This window comes from Microtus oregoni, unplaced genomic scaffold (genome assembly GCF_018167655.1).
Source record: "Microtus oregoni isolate MIOR12 unplaced genomic scaffold, Mior012 000004F_ref0000308, whole genome shotgun sequence".
NCBI lineage: Eukaryota > Metazoa > Chordata > Mammalia > Rodentia > Cricetidae > Microtus > Microtus oregoni.
Window position 1 is genome coordinate 48,594,280 of NW_024543063.1, and position 22,388 is coordinate 48,616,667.

At 51.8% G+C, this 22,388-nt stretch overlaps 2 protein-coding genes across 3 annotated transcripts; both read left to right on the forward strand.

Annotated features, from left to right (window-relative positions):
* Positions 1–4,733: 4,733 nt before the first annotated feature.
* On the forward strand, positions 4,734–7,868 carry Rrad (RRAD, Ras related glycolysis inhibitor and calcium channel regulator). Of its 2 annotated transcripts, none has more exons than XM_041650445.1 (5): positions 4,734–4,908; positions 5,059–5,492; positions 6,134–6,207; positions 6,308–6,512; positions 7,239–7,868. In XM_041650445.1, the coding sequence occupies exons 2-5, from the start codon at positions 5,132–5,134 to the stop codon at positions 7,514–7,516; spliced, it is 918 nt and encodes a 305-aa protein (XP_041506379.1). In that variant the 5' UTR covers positions 4,734–4,908; positions 5,059–5,131; the 3' UTR covers positions 7,517–7,868. The 2 variants fall into 2 exon arrangements, with proteins under 2 accessions (XP_041506379.1, XP_041506380.1); XM_041650446.1 differs by having other exon boundaries at positions 5,082–5,492.
* A 3,611-nt stretch (positions 7,869–11,479) lies between these two features.
* Cdh16 (cadherin 16) lies at positions 11,480–20,772 on the forward strand. Its single transcript, XM_041650524.1, has 18 exons — positions 11,480–11,533; positions 12,125–12,238; positions 12,486–12,572; positions 13,182–13,337; positions 13,408–13,546; positions 13,863–14,021; positions 15,294–15,490; positions 16,028–16,150; positions 16,329–16,479; positions 16,659–16,886; positions 16,972–17,048; positions 17,123–17,311; positions 17,393–17,634; positions 18,095–18,228; positions 18,783–19,025; positions 19,169–19,276; positions 19,592–19,708; positions 20,419–20,772. The coding sequence occupies exons 2-18, from the start codon at positions 12,170–12,172 to the stop codon at positions 20,514–20,516; spliced, it is 2,517 nt and encodes an 838-aa protein (XP_041506458.1). The 5' UTR covers positions 11,480–11,533; positions 12,125–12,169; the 3' UTR covers positions 20,517–20,772.
* Positions 20,773–22,388: the final 1,616 nt, after the last annotated feature.

Sequence of the window (22,388 nt, forward strand, 5' to 3'; positions counted from 1 at the left end):
TGGAAAGAGTCCCGGGGAATCCTCACCATCCATCCTTCAGGGGTTTGTGTTACCCAGGTGCTGGGTAAGAGAAGCTCGGCTCTATAAAATGATATGACCATGTCTGGGGCCTCTGCCTCCTGTTGCTCTGTACCCCGATTGCCATTTGTCATCTCAAGAGAGATCATTGTTCTCAGATCTTAGCCATTTGGAAGCTCTTTCCCAGGACTGCCTCCGGTTTTCCTGCTTCAGTCTCCTCTCTGATGGGACTGCTCACCCCTATGGGAGCCCAGACATGGCTATTGGCGGTGTCTTCATTATCAGAGAGCCTGGGCCCTTTAAGATCTGTTGAGTTATTTGCTTGTTTGTTTGTTTTAGCTTCTTGAGTCAAGGTCTCACCGAGTGGTCCTGAGTGCTGGGATTATCCATCTGTGCCCAGAAATCACCCTGCTCCGCATGCTGGTTGCTTTTCTTCCTTATCTACCCTTTGCAGGTGAGGAGTGATCTAGGAAAATATCCGAAAGACTTCCCACTACAGATAAAATACTGCTCCCTTGGCAGGAGTCGCTGTTGCCTCTGTAGAAAGGCCTGGGCCCAACCCAAACCACGGCTCCTATGCCTCAGTTCATTCTTAGCAAGAACTGGGTGTGACCACCCAAGACGGAGAAGATGGAGCCATTGGCCCATGGCATCTCTTTGGGACTGCTCTGTGCACATGTAAACTTTCCCTTGGCCTAGCTCAAATGATCTCCCAGACACTTTGGTCCTCCATTTTCACAGGTGAAAGAACTGAATGTTTCAGAGAGATGGGGTGACCCACTAGGGTGACTAGGCCCAGAGATCCTTTCCAAGTTGTGGGGCTCACCACATGGGAACCTCAGCGTGGCAAGCCCCATCTGTCTGAGATGGCCATGGTATCTGTATTCAGCCATGTTCAGAGTAGTCAGGTGCTTTTGAGTCATGCTGATTGACTTTCCTGGTGGCCAGACCACTGGAGTGAAAGATACCAAGCACTAGCATTTCAGTCCCTTTGACAGTTCTTAATTTTTTTTATTTATTTATTTATTTATTTATTTATTTATTTATGTGTGTTGGTGTTTCGTCTGCATGTATGTCTGTGTGAGGGTGTAGGATCCCCTAGAACTGGAGTTAAACACAGCTGTGAGCTGCCACTTAGGCACTGCAAATTGAACCCAGGTCCTTTGGAAGAACAGTCAGTGTTTTTAACCACTGCACCGTCTCTCCTGCCCCACTTTGACATTCTTGGCTCATCTGTCTTGGCTGTCTGCAAAGACACCACCTGTGAATACCGAACCAGCACCCAGAGAACTTTCTGGAACCCCAGCTGTGCTGTGAAGGCATAGCGGCGGTTGGAGGAGGATGAAGTTTAAGATCTCTGAGACCGTCCACCACACATATCTAGCTGTGCTATTTCTGGACTGTGATCTCTCCAGCCTCGGTTACTATGTCTACACAATGGGAATAACAAATCACAGCTAAATGAGACTGCCTCAGAGGTTAGATGACACAAATGAACACGCTCAGCTGCATTTATTTTCTCCCATCATCCTGCCTTTGACAAAAGGGTCTGGAGCACAGTATGGCTCTGCTCAGTGAAATGAATTAAGTCACAGAAGAGATCAGGGGCCCTGAAATCAGAGGGCCGTCTTGGGGGGGGGGGGGTGCTCAAATTTAGCTGTATTCATTATTTTTCTCATTGCTGTGACAAAATCCATGACGAGGGACAACTGGGGGAAGGAAGGGTTTGTCTTGGCTCACAGTTTGAGGATATACATCATGGTAAGGAAGGCATGACTTCACACATGTGAGGCCGCTGGACATGTTGCACCAAAATTTGGGAAGCCAAATGAGATGAATGCCAGTGCTCGGGTCACTTTCTCCTTTTTATAACCTTGGATCCCAGTTTATGGAATGATGCTACCCGAATTCAAGATGGGTCCTCTCTCCAGTTAAACCTTTCTGAAAACACCTATAGACACACCCAGAAGCCCATGACAATTCTAAACACAGTCAAGCTGGCAATGGAGATTAACCCTCAGAGCATCCAAGCGCTGTTTTCAGCATTTAGTCACCTGAGGGAGGAGTGGGAATGGTCCCACAGAGAAGAGGTAGGCTTGGATAACACAGGAGTTGTCTGCATTCTTCCTGGGGTCCCTGACCTTCATCAGGACAGAACATCATCCTGGAGATACTGAAGCAGAAGCAAGAGACAGTTCAGGGATTCACTCAACCTGCTCATCCAACCAAGGATGAGGAGAATACAAAGGTGTCTGCTAAGATATACCATTCTTGAGGCTTTCCACATTTCGTGTTATTTATGTCTCAAAACTAGGGAGACATTATCCTTGGTCTGTGTGGAAGGAAACAGGGTCGTCTGGGACAAATGAACAAAGGTGAACCTGCTAACAAGGTACAAAGCTGGTTCCAACCATAGTTTGTTCCTTCTGGGCAGCTGAGAGCGTTGAGAGGACCAGGTGGCAGGAGTATAGCAGGAAATGATCTAAAGGTCATGTCCTGATATTGGATCGTGGAGCTCCTGGCTATACCTAGGCTTGTGATGTTCATCTCTGGCCTGTTGGCATAGCCACAGGAATGCCTGGGGTCTGAGTGGCTCTGTGTGGATGCCGTTGCCTTGGCAAAGAAGATACACTGTTGAGGTCGAAAGCTCAGATTACCAGAGGGGAAAGTCAGCCCTCTTTCCCTGCATGGCCCCTTCTGGGAAGGTCTACAGTTCTCCTCCAGCCATCCTCTGCCAGACACTCTCCTGGACACCTCAGGGTTCTTTCCAGCCACACTGTATGTTCATGCCATGGGGGGCAGGGAAAGGGGACATGTATGTGTCACAAACAGCCAGCCAGGGTTCCTGATGAGAAGTGATCACTGACTCTAGAGACTTCTGTGTCCTGTAAGGAGAGGCTGGAGCCCCCAACTCCCTCTTGCCATTGAGCCTTATCCAAGAAACAAAAACCAGCCTGGGCTTCCTGGGCCTCCAAGATCCCTGCTTCATAGAAAGGACACATAAGCAGGTGCCTCGGCTCCGCTTTTGCTTGCCTTGAGGGCCTTCGGAACAAGAGGACTGTGCATCATAAGCTCCCTAACCTTACCCCCAGCCAGTTTCCTCAATTCAAGGCCTTCCTAGGTGTTGCCAAGGAGACTAATGCAGCAGCAGCAAGTCTGGCTCAAGTTTCCATGGCAACCTGAAATAGCCCACTAAGGTCCACCTATGTATGATGTCACCTGAGTCAAATGGGTGCCCTTCCACCCCCCATCACAGTCATCACAAACATCTCAAAGCAAGTTCCTGTCTCAAAGTACGTCACAGCTGGTACGCAGAAACAGACAGCAAGCGCGCGCGCACACACATACACACACACACACACACACACACACACACACACACAGTCTTCACTCTAGAGACAAGGAAGGAAGGAACAGGTCATGATGTCCAATTCAGGACTGGGGTCCTCTAGCAGGGAGAGGCAGATCCAGGACTAGACACTCAGCCCACCCGATCACCTCTCCTCCTCTCTGACATTATCCCAGTTCTCATCCAACGTCTAAGGTAAACTCTGAGGCAGTGGTAGCACTACATCTACTTCTGCCGTTGATAAAAGGGTCTGGCACACAGTATGGGTCGGCACATATGAAATGAGTCTTAAACAGAGCAGAGGCCCTGGGGCATGGTGCCTGAAACTTCCCTACCCCTTGCCCATACCCTGTTTACGAGCAAAAGGCCCAGCATGGGGCTCGGGAGCAGGAAGAACTTGGAGACTGTAAAGAGGCTGGCTGTAAAGACTGTAAAGAAGGATCTGGAGTTCCCCACAATCAGCCTGGATCCCCCCCTGCCCGCCCAGCCCCCCAGTCTGGGCAACCTCATGCCCAGAAACAAAATGGCTAGGGCCAGGGTTAGATATTTTTAGCAGAGTTACTGGCAGCTGCTTGGCATGCTTAGAGATAGGGTGGGGACTTGGGTTTGTGTTTTCCTTTCTCTGGCTCTGTAGTTTCTCTCCAGGAGACAAGCATACACCTCCACCTAGTAGGCTTAACAGAAGAGTCCACTGATTTGCCCTCTCCCTGCGCCCTCCCTTCTAACCCTCTAAGGGACCCAGGGAATCGTGGATGACACCCACCTTCAACATGAAGAACAGTTTCACTGGGGAGACTCTTTAAGTACCAGCACAAGGACTGGAATAGGAAGGACTTAGTGTTGAAGCTAGAAATGCCAGTTTAGGACACTCTAAATTCGAGCTAGGGTCCATACCTGGAGGAATGGGTGTCATGGGCTATGAGTGTGTCCAGTCCATAACTAGTCTACTCGCTTGGGTAACAGTTCTGATTTGGGCACAAGAAGGGAGACTTCATTCTTAAAGGGATAGACTAAATTTTCTCCAGAGGGAGTTGTACTTTACTGGTCCAGTTACCCACTACTGGCAGCCTCTGCATCATCCACCTCCCGCCTGTGCACCCGCCTCAACCCACACTCCCCCCTCCCGGCCTCACCCCCTCACCCCCGCCTCTTCCCAGCTACCTGCCCCGCCCTGGCGAGTCTGAGGTCCTAGAAGGGAGGTGGGGGATTCCCGGGGGCGGATGGATGCGTCAGCCTCCCCCGCAGCAGCACCGTGGACCGGGGATGGGGACTGGGGCGGGGGCGGAGGCGGAGGCGGGGGCGGGAGCGGGGTAGGAGTGAGGGCGGGGAGCCAGGCTGGTGGAGGTTTAAATAGGCGGCCCTAGAGCTGCGACCCAGCGCCAGCTGAGGGGCTAAGGTAGCAGAGGAGAAAAAGGCTGCAGTTTTGCCAGCAACAAGGGTCCAAGTCTCTTTGAAGAGAGGTCTGCGAGTGGATTCTATCTGATCCCTCAGTGGGCTGTGCTGGAGCGCTGATCAGATCCTGAGAGATTCTGTGAGACTTGGTGAGTGTCCTGACGAAGCGGGATGGACCACACCATCAGGGCTTGGGATGGATGGGGATCCAGCTGGGTTACCGGTTAAGGCGTGGAGACCTCGGGACTCGCTATAGGTTCTGGCAGGCCCTTGGTCCTGAGCATCTTTCTTGACTCCAGGGTCCCGCCTGCTTCCGCTGTAGAGCTACCATCCCGATTCCTGGTGCCCTAGACGGCAGCAGCGTCCGACACGATGACCCTGAATGGCGGCAGCGGAGGGAGCCGAGGCTCGGGCAGGGAGCGCGACCGCCGTCGAGGCAGCACCCCCTGGGGCCCGGCACCCCCGATGCACCGCAGGAGCATGCCCGTGGACGAGCGAGACCTTCAGGCGGCGCTAGCCCCCGGTTCCCTAGCAGCGACTACAGCGGGAACTCGAACACAGGGGCAGAGGCTGGACTGGCCGGAAGGCTCCTCCGACTCGCTGAGTTCTGGAGGCAGCGGCTCAGTGGAGGGCGTTTACAAGGTGCTGCTGCTTGGGGCGCCTGGTGTGGGCAAGAGCGCTCTGGCGCGCATCTTTGGTGGTATAGAAGACGGGCCTGACGCAGAAGCCGCAGGTGAGAGAATTGAGTTGTTTAGAGAAAAATAGTTGGGAGGAAGGGGACATGGACTAAAAGTGGCAAACACTATGGAATTTCAAGGCATTTTCAGAATCATGTTACTTCAGCGTCCAAGATGGAGACTGCAGGGCCACCACAAATCCCTTCTTACTCCCCACAACCTCTCCCCTACCCATGTGCCAGTCCTTGATATGGAAGAAGTGCCCCTAATAGAAAAGTTGAGTGCTGGGTATGCTTGGGGCAGAACAGTCCTGCCAGCCAGGGTTGGCAGGAACAAAATCAGAAGTTTCTAGAAGAGGAAAGTTAGGTAGCCAAGGCCTCCGGGGAGAGACAGCCACTGTGCTACCTCTAGCCAGTGTGGTCACATTCACTATGGAGCCGGGCAGCAGGAGGTCAGGGAACCCTGGACACCCAGTACTTTGCTAGTTTGGGGACACAGAGAGAGAGGTGGGGCATTCCATGCCTCCAGCCCCCGCCCAGCTACCAGGCTTGTCATTCGTTTGATCATAGCAACCATCTGCTGGTGGAGGAGAGTTATCAGGAGACTCTGAGAAGTGGGAGGTGTGGTCAGAAGAGGAACTGGACAGTGGGAACTTTTGACAGCCAACTGATAACTTGGCTATTGGCTCCTTTCCTAGGGCACACATATGACCGCTCTATCACTGTGGATGGAGAAGAGGCATCACTCATGGTCTACGACATTTGGGAGCAGGTAGGATGCAGGCTGGGTCACAGGGAAAGAGGGGAAGCAAAGCCGGGGAAGGGCCTTGCTGGAAATTACAGGGTTGTGTGTGTATTTGTCTCCCCTCCAGGATGGGGGCTGCTGGCTACCTGGCCACTGCATGGCCATGGGAGATGCGTACGTCATTGTATACTCAATAACAGACAAGGGCAGCTTTGAGAAAGCCTCAGAACTTCGGGTCCAGCTGCGGCGGGCGAGGCAGACAGACAACGTGCCCATCATCCTTGTGGGCAACAAAAGTGACCTGGTGCGCTCCCGTGAGGTCTCTGTGGACGGTAAGCAGGCGTTGGGTCAGGGAAGGGTGGGGGGAGATTCTAGCTGGGCTGCGGGCCAGTTAGTCTTGGCTCAGCCTAAGTCCCTGGGGATCATCAGTGGCTAAAAATGTTCAGGAAGAAAACTTGGTGTTGGAGGGTGGAGGAGATGCATCTGGTCCATCGGGCTCCTAGAGGCCTAAAACAAAGGGGAAGGGAAGAACCAGATCTGCTAGGGGAAACTGAGGCACACAAGCACCCTCCTCAACTGCTCCTCAGGAGACAAGAGTGAGGCTGAGGAAATGGAAAAACATACAAAGGATCAGGAGGTCAGAGTGTGATTCCGTGCCCCACCATCCTCAGAATAAGCCTGGTACTCATCAGGCTTCAGCTTCCCCCTTTGTGGCACACAGTACCAAATTCTTCAAACTTGGTGACCTGGGCCATTCGTATAACAGCAAACCATAAAATACTCAGCTGTCAAATCATTTGCATTTGTCTTAGTCCGCTACTGCAGAATACATTTTAAACACAGGGCTTTAAAGCATGAATTCCTTTTTGTGGGCCACCATAAACTTTGTGCCTCTCAAGTGGCCGAGCAACTGGGATCACTGTGTTTTTAAAAAGGGTCTAAGGCTCTTTCTTCCACTGTTAGAGAATTCTTGAGTTGTAGCTGCCAGATATGGTGAGGGTTTGAGATGGCATCCTCTGCTCCTTGTTGACCGGCACCTGTCTGTCCCCATCACACAGAGGGCCGGGCCTGCGCCGTAGTCTTCGACTGCAAGTTCATCGAGACATCAGCAGCCCTGCACCACAACGTCCAGGCACTGTTTGAGGGTGTCGTGCGCCAGATACGCCTCCGCAGAGACAGCAAAGAGGATAATGCCCGGCGGCAAGCTGGCACTCGGCGAAGGGAGAGCCTTGGCAAGAAGGCCAAACGTTTTCTGGGCCGCATCGTAGCTCGCAACAGCCGCAAGATGGCCTTCCGTGCTAAGTCCAAGTCCTGCCATGACCTCTCTGTCCTCTAAGGCCCAATGGGCCTCTCGCTTAGTGGGCCAGTGGATGGGTGGAGGGGCTGGCCCAGCCAACTGCTCTGGAGGCCTCAGGGCTGGTCCACGCTCTGTGAGACTGAGAACTGTCAGCTGTGCACACCCTGTGTGTTGGTTATGGACAGACAGACAGTGCTGACCAGGGAGGCAACTCCAAGAGGCCACTGCCAGGGAGATGCATGTGCAGGCCCACGTGCATACCAAGCAGCCTGAACCCAGCTCGTGGACAGGACTCTGCCTTTCTCCGTGTGGGTGTTTGTGCCCGGGAGCCAGGCTGTTCAGTATGGTTGCTGTTTGTTTACATGCAGATTTTGTAATAAAGACTATTTCCTGACAAGCCAGGGCTGCTGAGTAGGTTTCTTTCATGGTGGTTTCAAGAGCAGAAAGAGATGCTGAAATTGAGAGATAAGGGCTCCCTGCCCACATGACCTAGTGTATGGTCTTGATGGTCCTGTTTGGCCTGGATTTAGTCAGCACAATGGAGGGAACAGATGGGAAACCTATGGTGGTTAGGAGGAACGTTCAAGAAGCAGGAGACAAAACCTTCTTCCAGCCTGTTATCCAGACCCTTCCACGCTGGGGCCTGGAACTGTCTAGCTGACTGAAGATCCTGTTGCCTCTCCATACATTAAAGGGAAACTGAGGCTGACCCCAAAAAGCACACTTTGCTTTGGATCTCTCAGTCTGACATGATTGTGGGCTCAGGCTCTGCCCTGGCCTTCCTAAGGGGTGGAAATCAGCTAAAGCCAGGACATGGAAGGGAAGACTTAAGAGAGGGGAGGTAAGGTGGCTGGTGTTGAAGGGTAGGTGTTAAGAGAGGCACCCACAGGCACTGTGGAGAACCACTTCCTGCCTGAGGTTATCCTGCAGGGGCTCAGTATTCTTTACTCTACTATGGCCCATGCTAATACATTGACCAGTTCATCTTTTGCAAAGACCTCTCCCTAGAGCTCTCCCTGTCTGGAGTGCAGATTTCACATCTGTGTAGGATGTGTCCCTGTGTGCCATCACTGCCTATCTGCCCATCCAGGCCCTCCTAGTAGTGGAGCAAATGACTCTCCCTATATTGTTTTTAACAGAACCTGGAGCCTCATATGTTATAGACAAGTTCTCTACCACTTAGCCACATCCTCAGCCAATGCATTTTGAGACAAGGTCTCTCTAAATTGCCCAGGCTGGCCTAGAACTGAACCTCGTGTCTTGGCCTCCTGCATAGCTGGGGTTACCAGGCCAGCTCTCCTTCCAGGTTCTTTCTCTTTCCCTCCTTCCATTCCTCTGTGTGTGGGAGATTCTGTGTGGCCGTGGCTGTGTATGCATGTGCACGGGCTACCGTGTATTTGGAGGCTAAAGGCGGATGTCAGAAGTCTCCCCAATCACTTTCACTTTATTCTTCTTAAACAGAGTCTCTCCCTGAACCTGTAGCTTAGCAATGGAATAGACTGGCTAATCAGCAAGCCCCATGAATTTCCCTGTCTCCACTTTCCCAGTGCTGAGATTGTAAGAGCTTCACCTGGCTTTTACATGGGCGCTGGGAATCTGAACTTAGCTCCTTATTCTTTACTCACTTAGCCATCTTCTTGGCGCCTCCTTCATCCTTCTTGACTGACATAGGTGATAACATAGGAGTGTATCTGTAGGAGTCTTTACTTATCTACTGCTTCTTTTGTGTGTGTGGATTCGGTTGCCCTTGGCTGTGGCTACCGTCTGAAAATGTGAAAAGGAAAATACCAGGCACCAACAATTCATACATTTTAAACCAGATGATGTTCGGAGCAATGTGATTAAAGCCATCTTAAGTCATCTAGCTCTGTCTCACTCAGGATGTGAGTCAGCCTTTGTCATGAGGATCCATGCTGCATAGGCTACCCACCTGTTAGTCACCTAGAAGCCACCTCAGTCATCAGAACCACTTTCTAATGTCACAGTGCTAGTCACCAGATAATGCTCACAGAGCAATGACAGTGACAGTTTGTGTAGGCCGAAGAGAGGCCATGCAGCGCTTCAGAAAGTGAAAAGGCAAGTATTGGAAGAAATACAATATAGAGAGATTTGGCATCACGCATGGACCGGGCATCCACTGGGGGTCTTGGAATGTGTACCCCATGGAGAAGGAGGACGCCTGCACATGTTTTCAGGAGCTGGCATTGCCGGTTGGTGATGGGTAGGAAGTGGCTGAGGGGGGGAACTGCTACATAGGTCTGCTCATTCCCAAAGCCTGGAGGCAGCCTGGGACAAGCGCCCACTTTTCTTCATTCTACAAACTCTTGGGAGCCCTTGAGGCCTGGTTAGAACCCTGGCTACAGCTCACTCAGTATCAAAAAGAAGTCTGAAGGCAGCTGCTCAGTGTGTAAAGAGGGAACCTCTACAACACCCCCACACCCTCACCCAGGCAGTATTAACTTCTCAAAGCTTCTGTTGCTTACACACCACACACAAACACACACACACACACACACACACACACACACACACTCCAGGCCCTGGGCAAACTGTTTAGCCCCTCTGTGCCGCAGTATATGACAAGAGGACAGAGGACAGTTCCCTTTTCATAATGGTGTGGGTAAGATAACAATGAGTGTCTGTCTGTCTGTCTATGTACAATGTGTATACACTCAAAGAAGTTCTGGGAGCTAGTTAATAAGCACCTGATATGCATGAGACCCACATATAGCACTAATCCAGACTGGGTGCCTCAGTGACCCCAAAGTAGATAACCTGCTTGTCCTGGCCCAGTTTCCATCCCGAGAAGCCAACCAGATGCACTGTGAGAAGTTCTCAGGGTCTTCTTACCCTCTCCCCTCATCCAAGACTTCCAGAAAACAAATCTTCTGCTGGATTTCCTTTGTGGGCCTTATTGGAGATGTGTGGAGGCCCTGGCCAGCCCTGCAACCCCCTCAAAGCTGGCTCAGTCTTCTCTTTTCTGCTTGGAGGCATGAGAGAGTGCAGTGCCTTGCCCTTGTCAATGTTCAGGAGCCAATGTGAGGCTTGGGAAGCTTCAGGGGACCTCACAAGCTTCTGTTTCCATCTCCCTGAAGCATGGTCTGGAACCCCTAACACCCACTTGGGGTCATCTGCCCTTTGGGTTACACTTCCAGCCCCTTCCTTAATGTCACAAGTTACTTAAGAGTACTTGGGGGCAGGACAAGGTCAGATGTCCTTCCCAGAGGGACTCCCAGGCTAATAAATGGGAGACAAGCTGGTGTCTTCTGTGCATAGTAGAGGTAGTTCATGGTGTGGAATGTGGAGGTGGTTCTAATCCAGCCTATTCGCATAAGACAGTGGTTCTCAACCTGGGTAGTGACCCAAATGACCCTTTCACAGAGGTTGCATATCAGATATCCTGCATGTCAGATATTTATTATGATTCATAACAGTAGCAAAATTACAGTTATAATGTAGCAACAAAAATAATTTTATGGTGGGGGGGTCACAACAACATGAGGAACTGTATAAGTGTTGCAGAATTAGGAAAGTTGAGGCTTTCTTGGAGAAGGGGTTATTGGTGCTTTTTGCTAAAGTATGAGTAGGTACTTACTACCCTGATGAAGGGTGGGAAGAGCATTCCAGGCATAGGGAACAGTATCTGTGGAGATCTAGCTACAGATGCATTACAGAGGAGAAATGGGACCAGGTCTAAAGTCACACACACACAAAAATAGTTGTGTCCAAGCCCAGAGGGCCAAGAAGTGCTCACTGAGCTGTGTCAAGGTGGGCGTGACAGACAGAGATCTGCCCACCTCCCAGGGCTGGCAGTCACGGATCCTGAGCAGTCCTAGCTTTCCAAAGTCAATAAGTAACTCGGAGTGGGGGGGGGGGGGGACTAGGCGGGGCCAGGCCTGCTGCTGTGGGCCCAGTGGCATTTTCCACTCCTGACCGCCTACCTGTCCAAGTGTCCACTCTGCCCGGCCCCACCTAGCCCAACCTGCCGGAGCTCCCTGGAGAAGGATCTCTCACTCTCTCCTGGCAGCTGGACCAAGGAAGAGGCCTTGGGCATCAGTAGGTGAGGGGCTGGGAGCTCTCGGGTGGGCAGAGTTGAGCTTGGGAGTGGGGCTGCCCTATCCTTCAGACATCTGGGTAAGAGTTCCCAGGGATCCATCTTGTGGAGGAGAGTTGATAATGTTACACATTCTTAGCCACGCGCCGAGGTCTGCAAAATGCAAAATGAGTACAGAGTTCTTGCCCTAAGGGCATTCTGTATCTGGAGGGTGGTGGTGGGAAACAGGATAATCTCCAAAATGAATCCTCTTGTGGTCAAGTCCTCCATGACCTTGAGCAGGATCTGCCACTCGGGCCTTACCTGAAACATGGAATTGCTGGAAGTGACAGTCATCTGTCCAGCTTCTAATTTCTGTGATTTGGTGGAGTACTAAATAATTGGCACTTTGGGAGCTGTTGCGGGGCGGGAGTGCTACAGCAGGAAGGAGAAGGGGGGCTGGAGATAAAAACTTCTGTGGTCCTCTTTGTGACAGGATGATTGGGCCTAGGGGCCTCATTTGGTCTGACCAAGAAGCTGAATATTTGCAACAGGCCTCTGGAGGGGGACTGGGAGACTAGGCTATAGTGAGAGCCCTCTGGTCATGTATACAGAATAGAATCCTTCTCCTTGACCCTCTGGGCTGGATTCTCACTTCCATGTCCCTCAGACCCACCTGGACCATGATCTCTGCCCGCCTGTGGCTGCTTTGCCTCGCTGTTATTCAGGTGAGCTGGGCCCAGAATCGTCCTTCAGAATTCAACCTTGGGGGTTAGCACCCTTGTCCCCAATCCCACCCGGACTCATCATCCTAGCCACAAAAGTAGTGTGGGAGTCAGGAGTTCAGAGTCAGAGCTATGGGCCTGCTGTGGAAACAGGAAGCATAAGACCGGAGGGTGGATCTAGTAGGCTGGGGGGGGGGGGGGGGGCAGCAATTCCCTCTTCCTACCAGAACAAGGAGAGAATTTCCCATAGGCTTTCACCACTGAGGCCCAGCCTGCAGAGCTGCACGCGGAAGTCCCTGAAAACTATGGTGGAAACTTCCCTTTCTACATAATCAAGGTGAGCCTGAGAGCACGGTACTGTCCCATTACTCCAATATCATGTTTCTCCCACCTCTAGGGTCTGTTCTCTTGGCTGCTTTGGTTCTCCTTTGAGTCCAGCTTTTTAGACAAAGAGTGGGTTGATTCTAGCCTAGGCCATTTCATGAAACCTTGTCTAAAAAAGAAAAGAGATATTGGTGAAAAGGTCCCACTTTAGACAGAGGTGTCAGGGAGCATGAAGAGCCTCAGGTACTAAAGGAAAAGCTCTCAACTGAAGCTTTGGTTACTGGATTTGAGATTCCAGGCAATCGCCAGCTCCTTCTGAGACTCAGTTTCCCCATATTTAAAAGGGGGCCTGTAGGTAGAGGTGTTAGCCTCTAAGCCAGTGCTTCCAACCTTCCTAATGCTGAGACCCTTTAACGCAGTTACTCATGTTGTGGTGACCCCCGACCATAAAATTATTTCATTGCTACTTCATAGCTGTGATTTTGCTACTGTTATGAATTGTAGTGTAGATATTCAGGATATCTAATATGCAACCCCTAAGGGAGTCGCTACCCACAGGTTGAGAACCCCCGAGAGTCTAGCCCATACCCCTACTTCTTTTGACTCTGTTCTATCCCACCAGCTACCGTTACCCCTCTGGAGGGATAAAGGTCAGATTGTCCTATCAGGGGACTCAAGCACAGATGCTCAAGACCCCTTTGCTGTGGATCCTGAGTCTGGCTTTCTGGTGGCAACAAAGGCCCTGGACAGGGAGGAAAAGGCAGAGTTCCGACTACAGGTATGACAGAGTGAGGTATAGGGGCAAGCAGGCAAGACAGGGCTGGGGACTAACTACCCTTTCTGGCCAGGTCACCTTGGAGTCTGAGGATGGACAAGTCTTGTGGGGTCCACAGCCCGTGACTGTGCATGTGAAAGATGAGAATGACCAGGTACCCCAATTCTCCCAGGCCATCTACAGAGCTCGGCTAAGCCAGGGCACCAGGCCTGGTGAGTGACAAGGGCAACCAACGTGTGGTGACGTCAGGTAGACACTGATAGGACATCAGACGGTAAAGAGACAGTTACCGTCGGCACATCAGCAGGGTTTAAACCCTCCTCCAAGTTTGTCCCATTCTGTACTCTCCAACCCCATCAACAGTCCCATCTGCCTTGGGTCTCAGTTAGTTCATCTGGGAAATGGGATAACAACGGGTTTGCCTCCAGAATACAAGGATAAACATAGGAGGAAGCTCTGAGAAGACAGAGGGGAGGTACAGGAGACTCCCTGTCCCTACCACCCCTTACAGTACATCCCCGCCCCTAGGGATCCCCTTTCTCTTCCTTGAGGCTTCTGATGGGGATGCACCGGGCACAGCCAATTCAGACCTTCGATTCCACATCCTGAATCAGTCCCCAGTTCAACCTTTCCCAGATATGTTCCAGCTGGACCCTCAACTAGGAGCTCTGGCCCTCAGTCCCAGGGGTAAGAATGACCTGGGTTTGATGGGGGAGAGAGCCATGGACTGATGGAGAAGGTGCCTCTAAGCTGTAAGTGATGGGTGGGTTGGAGCTGAGATGACAGGGCATTCTAGGCAGAGGCCAAGGCTGGGCTGTGCATGGAGAATTTAGACATGGGACAGATGGAGACCAGATAGGAATGGGTGAAGGAGCTGTAGCAAGATCTCTCCAGGATGACAGCACAATAGATCACTTCTGCAAGTTAGATCAGACGTTCAATTTACATAGATGGACAAGTGACTCACACCTTAACCCAGTCAGCCACCTTTTCTCTCGTCCAGTCCCTAAACGACCTGTGGAGTCCATTTGTTCAACACTTGCTCATCCATATACTCTCATTCCCAAATTCCCACACAGTCAACCATCCATTCCCTCTTCCTATCATCTACCTATCTGCCCTACTCCCCACCCTGGTCATCCAGCTACCTCCCCAGTCCATCAACCTTTCACTGTGGAAGTGAAGTTGCAATCTGTCAGGTACTAGTTGGATGCTCACAATGGTGATAAGAGAGATGTCTCTGCGTTTAAGAGCACTGTCTGCTCTTGCAGAGGCCCTGAGATCAATTCTCGGCACCCATGTGCCATTTCACAACCTTCTATAACTCCAGCTCCTGGGAATTGGATGGCCTCTTCTGGCCTTTGCTGGTACTTGCATTCACACAGATACACATATACACATAAATAAATAATAAAAATAAATCTTTTTTTTTAAGGACTAGCTCATCCTTTAACATTTTTCTTTCTTTTTATCTTTTTGAGTCTTTTAACAAATTTAATTGTGTGGCGCCAGGTAGTGGTGGCACACACCTTTAATCCCAGTACTTGAGAGGTAGAGGCAGCGGATCTCTGTGAGTTTGAGGCCAGCCTGATCTACAGAGTGAGTTCTAGGATAGAATCCAAAACTACAAAAAAAAAATTGTGTGCACACACACACATGGGCGCACACGTGTAATGTATGTGGGTGTTTTGCCTGCATATATGTCTATGAACCACATATAGCCTGGTGTCTATAGGAGAGGGCATCGGGTCCCTGGGAACTGTAGTTACAGACAGCTGTTAGTGGCCATGTAGTGCTGGGAATCTAGCCTGGGTCCTCTGGAAGGGTAGCCGGTGCTCTTAACCACTGAACCCTCTCTCCAACCCCACATTATAATTGAACTCCTGTGATGTACCGGCTGAAGATGCTTTGGGCCTTGCTCCCTGGGTCCATGCTCAGCTGACCTTCTACCCCTTCTAGGAAGCACCAGCCTAGACCCCGCCCTTGAAGGACCTTACCAGCTGTTGGTACAGGTCAAGGACATGGGTGACCAGGCCTCAGGCCACCAGGCCATCGCCACTGTGGAGATCTCCATAGCACAGAGCACCTGGATACCCCTAGGGCCTGTTCACCTAGCAGAGAATCTACAGGTTGCATACCCACACAACATTGCCCAGGTGAGAAGTGACTATCAGTGGCTAAAATAACCCCATAGCTAATGTCCCTAGGCCTGAGTCACACGGTCACTTGGGAGGAGCTTGACCCCCATTTCTTTCTGAGATATATACTTCCGTCTAGAAAATGGGCAGTAAGGCCTGGGACCAAGCATTCAGCCCATCATGTGCTATCCTCTAGTAGCAGTGATTCTGTGTTCTGACATCCCCAACTTGCCTAAGCTAAGGCTTCCTCCAAGAAAACGGCTGCCAATTTTCGCTGCCATGGGGATTGTCGCCCAAGCCAGGAATGTCTCTGGCCTTTTCTAGGAATGCTTTGGGGTCAGGCCCAGACTGAGAAAGCAGAAAATAAAATAAGCTGGTCATTTGGGCACTTTGGAAAAGGTTCAGGCTTGAAGTAGGGTAAGGTTGCCACAAGTAGCTAGCCACATGCTCTTAGGGTCCGGGCTCCTTGGCTGGGAATCAGTTGGGGGTAAAGACTGGCCTAGATGCTTCCTGACTCTCAGACTAAAGTGTTTTCACTTTATGTCCTCCTCACAGGTCCACTGGGATGGAGGAGAGGTACATTATCAACTGCAGAGTCAGCCTGCAGGACCCTTCAACGTGGATGCAGAGGGGAGAATCCATGTAACCACGGAGCTGGACCGAGAGGCCCAGGCTGAGGTGAGGTGAGAGGGAAATATAGGGCAGACTGGAGGGTGCTCTCTCACATCCCCCACAGATGCCGAGGCAATGAAGACAACCCAGAAGAGCTGGGACTAGTCACCAGAAGGGACTTCAATCCACTCCAGTCCGGAGCTACCCTTGGCCCTGATCTGAAGCTCTCCACTGCCCACCACAGTACCTGCTCCAAGTACGAGCTCAGAATTCCCGTGGTGAGGACTTCGCGGAACCCCTGGAGTTGCAGGTGGTGGTGATGGATGAGAATGACAATGCCCCTGTCTGCTCCCTGCATGACCCAGCAATCAGCATCCCTGAGCTCAGCCCCCCAGGTGCGTCGCGGGCCCTGGAAGGGAGGGAAGGGTAGAGCTCCTGGAAACCATGTTGCTTCCTTGGGGTGAGTCTAGCTTCAGAGTTCTATATCAAAGACACACACAGACACACATACACACACACACACACACACACACACACACGAGCTCAGGAAGTGGATGGGGGTGTTGTCTTGCAGGAACTGAAGTGATTACGCTGTCAGCAGAGGACATGGATGCCCCGGGATCACCCAATTCCCACATTGTATATCGGTTGTTGAGCCCTGAGCCTGAGGAGGGGGCTGAAGAAAAAACCTTCGAGTTAGATTCTACCACAGGCCGTGTAACACTGGGAACTGCCTCACTCCACCCAGGCCAGAACATCCCGCTTCAGGTGCTGGCTGTTGACTTAGCAGGATCAGAGGGTGGTGAGTACCCTGGGGATGATGACCCAGGCCCCTTCCCATCTGTGCTCCTACTGGGAGCTCACCAGCAGTCCCTCCACTGCATCAGGTCTCAGCAGCACATGTGAGGTGGCAGTCACCATCACAGACGTCAACAACCATGCCCCTGAGTTCATCACTTCCCAGGTAAGCAGACATAGAGCTATGAAGAGCATTAGGAAGGTGCTGGTGGTGTTTACCAGACATCTCCATCTCTCCAGATTGGACCTGTAAGTCTTCCTGAAGATGTGAAGCCGGGGGTTCTGGTGGCCACCCTTACGGCCACTGATGCTGACCTTGAGCCTGCCTTCCGCCTTATGAACTTTGCCATTGAAGAAGGAGACCCGAAAGGGATCTTTGACCTGGCCTGGGAGCCAGACTCTGATCATGTCCAGCTTAGACTCCGAAAGGTTAGGATGTAGAGAGTGGGGAAGGGTCACAAGTGTGCCGTGGCCTGACCCACACAATGACCCAGAACTCACTGGTTCCAGAACCTCAGCTATGAGGCAGCTCCTCTTCACAAGGTGGTAGTGGTAGTGCGGAACGTGGAGGAACTGGTGGGCCCAGCCCCAGGCCCTGGAGCCACAGCCACAGTGACTATATTGGTGGAAAGGGTGATACCGCCCCTCAAGCTGAACCAAGAGAGCTATGAGACAAGCATCCCAGTGAGCACCCCAGCTGGATCCCTCCTGCTGACCATTCATCCCTCAGAGCCCACTAGCAGAGCCCTCAGGTGAGCCTCTTACCTAGCCTGGACTTCCCCTGCTTGAGAAACTCATTTTGTGTATGGCCTAGAATATTCCTCCAACTTTGACTAATTCCAAGGTTCTGACTCCTGGAGGGTCACGGCTGGATGAAGTAGGCAGGCATGAAGGAAGTGTTTAGGCCCCAGGGGAGCTCTAATTACTCCTCCTTAAGGGAGCAGCAGCAGACTGAAGCTGTGCCTGGGTCTAAGCCCTCCAGACTCCTTGGCAGGATGCTCTGAAACAAGCAGGACTCTGCCCTGCTCCCCGGGTCCTAATAATCCTTCCCTACCTACACCTTAAACTCCCCATCACCAACGAATTCTGAAACCCCTGCATCCCAGAAAGGATACAGGATTTGAGTAGGCCACTTCATTCTGGGAGTTCCTGGGCAGGAACCTGTGTGCTGTTCCAGCGCCTCTCCAAACACACATCTTCTTTGGGCCCCAGGTTCTCCCTGGTCAATGACTCAGAGGGCTGGCTCTGCATCAAGGAGGGCTCTGGGGAGGTGCACACAGCCCGGTCCCTGCGGGGTGCCAAGCCCGGGGACACCTACACAGTGCTCGTGGAGGCCCAAGACACAGGTATGATCCAGCAGCAGTGGCATGTCCTCAAAGGAGCACAACTCCACATGGAAACTTTATAGGAAAACCACCACCCTTCAAGTCTGCCATTCAGAATTTCCCTTGGGCTTCTGAGGGTGTCAACTCCAGGGGCAGACAAGACAATGAGTACTAGATGAGGGAGGTGAGAGGAGGGCCGGAGCTGTGTCTGAGGCAAGAATTCTGGGAGACGGGGCAGGTGTGGGAAACTGCAGACGACACTCCAATGGGATGAACATCCGGTCCTGGGAGGGCATGTCAGGAAGGATACTTCAGGAGTTCCATGGAAGTTAGAAGAGATGCTCTCCCCCAGGTCAGGTCATGTCTGGGTGGTAGCATCAACAATGAGACAGATTTGGCATCGAGAAAGAGGCTGATGGGCTAACAGTTGTTTGAATGGTGAAAGGATGAAGGACATGATGAGGAAGAAACTGATATGGGGTGGGAAGAAGGGGTCGGGGGCAGGAGTGTGGAGGGAAGCAGCAGAGAGACCAGCCCAAGTTCTCTACAGCTTACCCTCACCCCCAACAATGCAGATGAACCAGGGCTGAGCACTTCTGCCACCATCGTGGTCCATTTCCTGAAGGCCTCTCCCGTCCCAAGATTGGCTGTAGCCCCTGGGCCCAGCAGACACCTCTGTACACCCCGCCAAGATTACGGTGTGGTTGTCAGTGGGGCCAGTGAGGATCCTGACCAGGCCAACAGGCATGGTCCCTACAGCTTTGCACTTGGTCCCAACCCCACCGTGCAGCGGGACTGGCGCCTCCAGCCTTTCAATGGTACGTGTCTAGGGAAGGGAAGGTAATGAGGCTGTGGAGGGTAGACTCACTTGGAAGTGAGATGGGTAGGGGGGTTGTAGGAGAGCAGTTCCAACGGAGACTATCCAGGCTAGTAACCCTAATCATTTTCTGCAACCCAACAGATTCCCATGCCTACCTAACCTTGGCCTTGCATTGGGTAGAGCCAGGTGAATACATGGTACCTGTGGTTGTCCACCACGATGCCCAGATGTGGCAACTCCTGGTCCAAGGTGAGGCTGGGACTTGAGTGCAGCCAAGATTGGCATCATTAATTCCTGAGGGAGCCATCAGGGTACGGAGGAAAGAGCCTGGGTATACATCATACATGCTCACAGAGACAGCACAGGCCCATACATACTTGCATATCTGTAGCTGGGCCCACGTATCTGCGTACATCCTGTCACATACACAGAGGAGTATGCCCCTTCCCATGCACATACCTGCAGAGGTGTGCACGAAAACATCTCTCAGGCAGTTTTCCAGACAGGAGGTTCCAAGCCGCTGGGAGGCCTTTCTAACACTCTCATCTTCGCTGCCCACCCCAGTGTTTGTGTGTCGCTGCAATCTGGACGGTCAATGCATGCGCAAGGTGGGCCGCATGAAGGGAATGCCTACGAAGCTGTCAGCAGTGGGTGTCCTCTTGGGTACCCTGGCAGCCATAGGTAATGGAGACTGGGGTTTTTCATGGGTGAGAGTGATGGCCAAGGTCTTCAACGTTGTCCCTTGTCCCCACAGTGTCCACAGATCTGGAAAGCGAATCCTTTAAGTCCCCTAGTCATTATGCACCACCCTTGGTATCAGCCATCCTGGGCACCTCAGGGAAAAGCATTTACTATAGCACATTGTCGTTCACTGCCATTGCGTGAGGTCCTATAGTGCACACATGATGGAATCCTTCCCACAGCCAGGGAGTTTGATCCTGCTGTCTCTCAACTTTGGTAATGAGGTCACAATGACTCAGAAAGGCTAGGTGACTGGTCCAAGATTACACAGCCTGTGCAGGAAAGTCCAAGTTGCCCTCTCCATCCCCTTCGTTGTGTGATGGGTTCTTCGCTGGTTCTTGTAGAAAGCTGTGAGGTGTGAATAGTTCCCTGGCTTTCCCATGAACCCCATCTGATCGGACTCCAGACAGAGAGAGCTTTTATCTTGAAAGAGTGTCTCACTCAGTTGTTGCCAGCTGGAACTCACTGTAGCCTAGACAGGCCTTGACCGTATCATCTTCCTGTCTCAGCCTTCTGAGAAGGTGGCCTAGGGGAATGGAGACACTGTCTAGAAAATGTTATATAGAGAATCAATACCAATGACGGGGAGTTAAGAGGGGTACCCTTCTCCTCCCTGCTACGGGCTTACCCATTCTTCTTGGGCCCCTCAGGCTTCATCCTCATTCTTGTCTTCACCCACCTGGCCCTGGCAAGGAAGAAGGACCTGGATCAGCCAGCAGACAGTGTTCCCCTGAAGGCAGCAATGTGAGCCATCCAAGCAGCCCCAACTGGGAGGTCGGCCCCTCCTCCATCTGAGCTCACTGAGAAAGGACCCAGTGCCCAAGATACACTGGAGACCAAGACAGAAGAAAAGCTCTTCATCTTCCTGGAGTGGAGGCACTGTCACCAGGCATGTCCCCAAAGCTTGAACACTAACTTTACAGGATGGCTATGGGAACACTCCAAATGGCAGCTCTTTGTCCAATAATAAAGGCTCAGAGAGCCATGCTGGACCCTGTAAACGATGCTTGCACTGAACGTCTGCGTGTGCGTGTGTGGATGAGCACACCTGCCCCTCCATGCCTGCCCCCTCTCCTGCTATACAAAATAGGTCTGGAGACTTGGTGGGGTCACTTGTAAAGAAGGACACAAGGGCATCGTCTGGGCTGTTGGTAGGAATTTGGGGTCAATGCAAGTTGGGTATCCAAGAGCCTACCAGCCGCAAGCCCTAGGGTGACTGTGCAGGTAAGGTGAAGGAATGTCTTTCCAGGAGTCATTCCTGTGTGTTTAGGACCTCGCTATGCTATGGGGGCACAGTCTTGTTAATCTGTGTCTTCCATTCATGTGTGAGCACACTCGGGGTCCTGTGCACGAGCCACCTACGCTCAGGATGGGCAGAGGTCCCTCAGCCTCTAGAGGAGTGTTGAGGACCCTTTGAGGTGGGGACAGAGAGCTAAAGCAGGGAATGATTCCTTCTGTCCCAGCGCAGGATCCACACCACTCTGGATTTCACCCACAGGAGAACATGGGTCCTAGGCACCAAGAGTTGATGGTGATAAATCATGGGGAAGAGAGAGAACAGCATCAGTGGGGCCCAGCCCTATTTTTAGGAGATAATCTCTCTGCTGCTGGGCAGTGCTATGGGATGGGGCTAAGTCCAGGCAAGAAAGACCAGGGCAGGCATCCTGGCTGGCCTGCAGAGGAGCCTGAAGATGGACTCTGAGGCCATCCCCAGTCACCCTGGGCTCAGGAACAAACACCTCGCACACCTACACGGGTTATTCCACTGACCACCCCAGCGCAAGCAGGGCCTTCCCCGCCCTACCACTGCATTCCATTCTCTGCCTCCGCTCAGAAGTCTTCCACGTGCAAAGCGCCCTTCCAGAGGTAGCATCTCCATCAGCCTGCTAGGACTGGGTGAATTATTGGCTCCGTGTTCAAGTAGATGATCTTGAAGGTCAGAGAGGTTAACACAACTTATCTGGTAGTCTGGAGCCAGAGTACAAGAACCACCTTTGTGTCTGAGGTCTATGTGACCTCTGCAAAGGTGTACTCAACCTTCAGCTGGTCTCTGCTCCCTCAAGATCCCCCAGCAGTACCTTGGAGATCACCCAACCAGCTCCTTCTGGTAAAACTGAGAAAGTGGGCTAAAAAGAGGAGGGTGGGTTCATGCAGCGTCCAAGTTGAAAATCTTCATGCTCTCTGGATCCTTGTTATGGATGGATATGAGCAGCTGGGTAGGTGAGTGTGCAGATGGATGAACGGGTGAATGAGTAGTTGGATGGATTAGTATATAGATGGATGATGGATGACGGTAATTAGGTAGATGAGAAACCAACGAAGGAAAGGATGAATGATGGGAACCCAGCACAAATGGAGGCATCTCTCCCAATTGGACAGCTTCTGCCTTGAATTTCCAGCATCAGGTAGAGGATGACCACTAATGTCAAAAGGTTCAGACTCCCTGAGCATCTGTAGATGCAAACTGTCCCGTTATGCATAGCTCCATTCTAGAGAAGAAGGTGAGGATCACATAGGATCACAGCATGCCTGACTCACAGAAGGAGAAAAGCACATAGTGAACGAGTTGGTGTGTACCTGGAAGGATTCATGTTAGTGAGGTCCTACACCATAGTAAGAC

Bases quoted from the DNA above. Each gene is read 5' to 3' on its own strand.
- Rrad (XM_041650445.1), top strand. From the start codon at position 5,132: ATGACCCTGAATGGCGGCAGCGGAGGGAGCCGAGGCTCGGGCAGGGAG. The intron at 6,208-6,307 runs GTAGGATGCAGG...TCTCCCCTCCAG, and splicing joins TCTACGACATTTGGGAGCAG to GATGGGGGCTGCTGGCTACC. The intron at 6,513-7,238 runs GTAAGCAGGCGT...CCCATCACACAG, and splicing joins CCGTGAGGTCTCTGTGGACG to AGGGCCGGGCCTGCGCCGTA.
- Cdh16 (XM_041650524.1), top strand. From the start codon at position 12,170: ATGTCCCTCAGACCCACCTGGACCATGATCTCTGCCCGCCTGTGGCTG. The intron at 16,887-16,971 runs GTGAGTACCCTG...CCACTGCATCAG, and splicing joins CTTAGCAGGATCAGAGGGTG to GTCTCAGCAGCACATGTGAG. The intron at 19,277-19,591 runs GTGAGGCTGGGA...TGCCCACCCCAG, and splicing joins GTGGCAACTCCTGGTCCAAG to TGTTTGTGTGTCGCTGCAAT.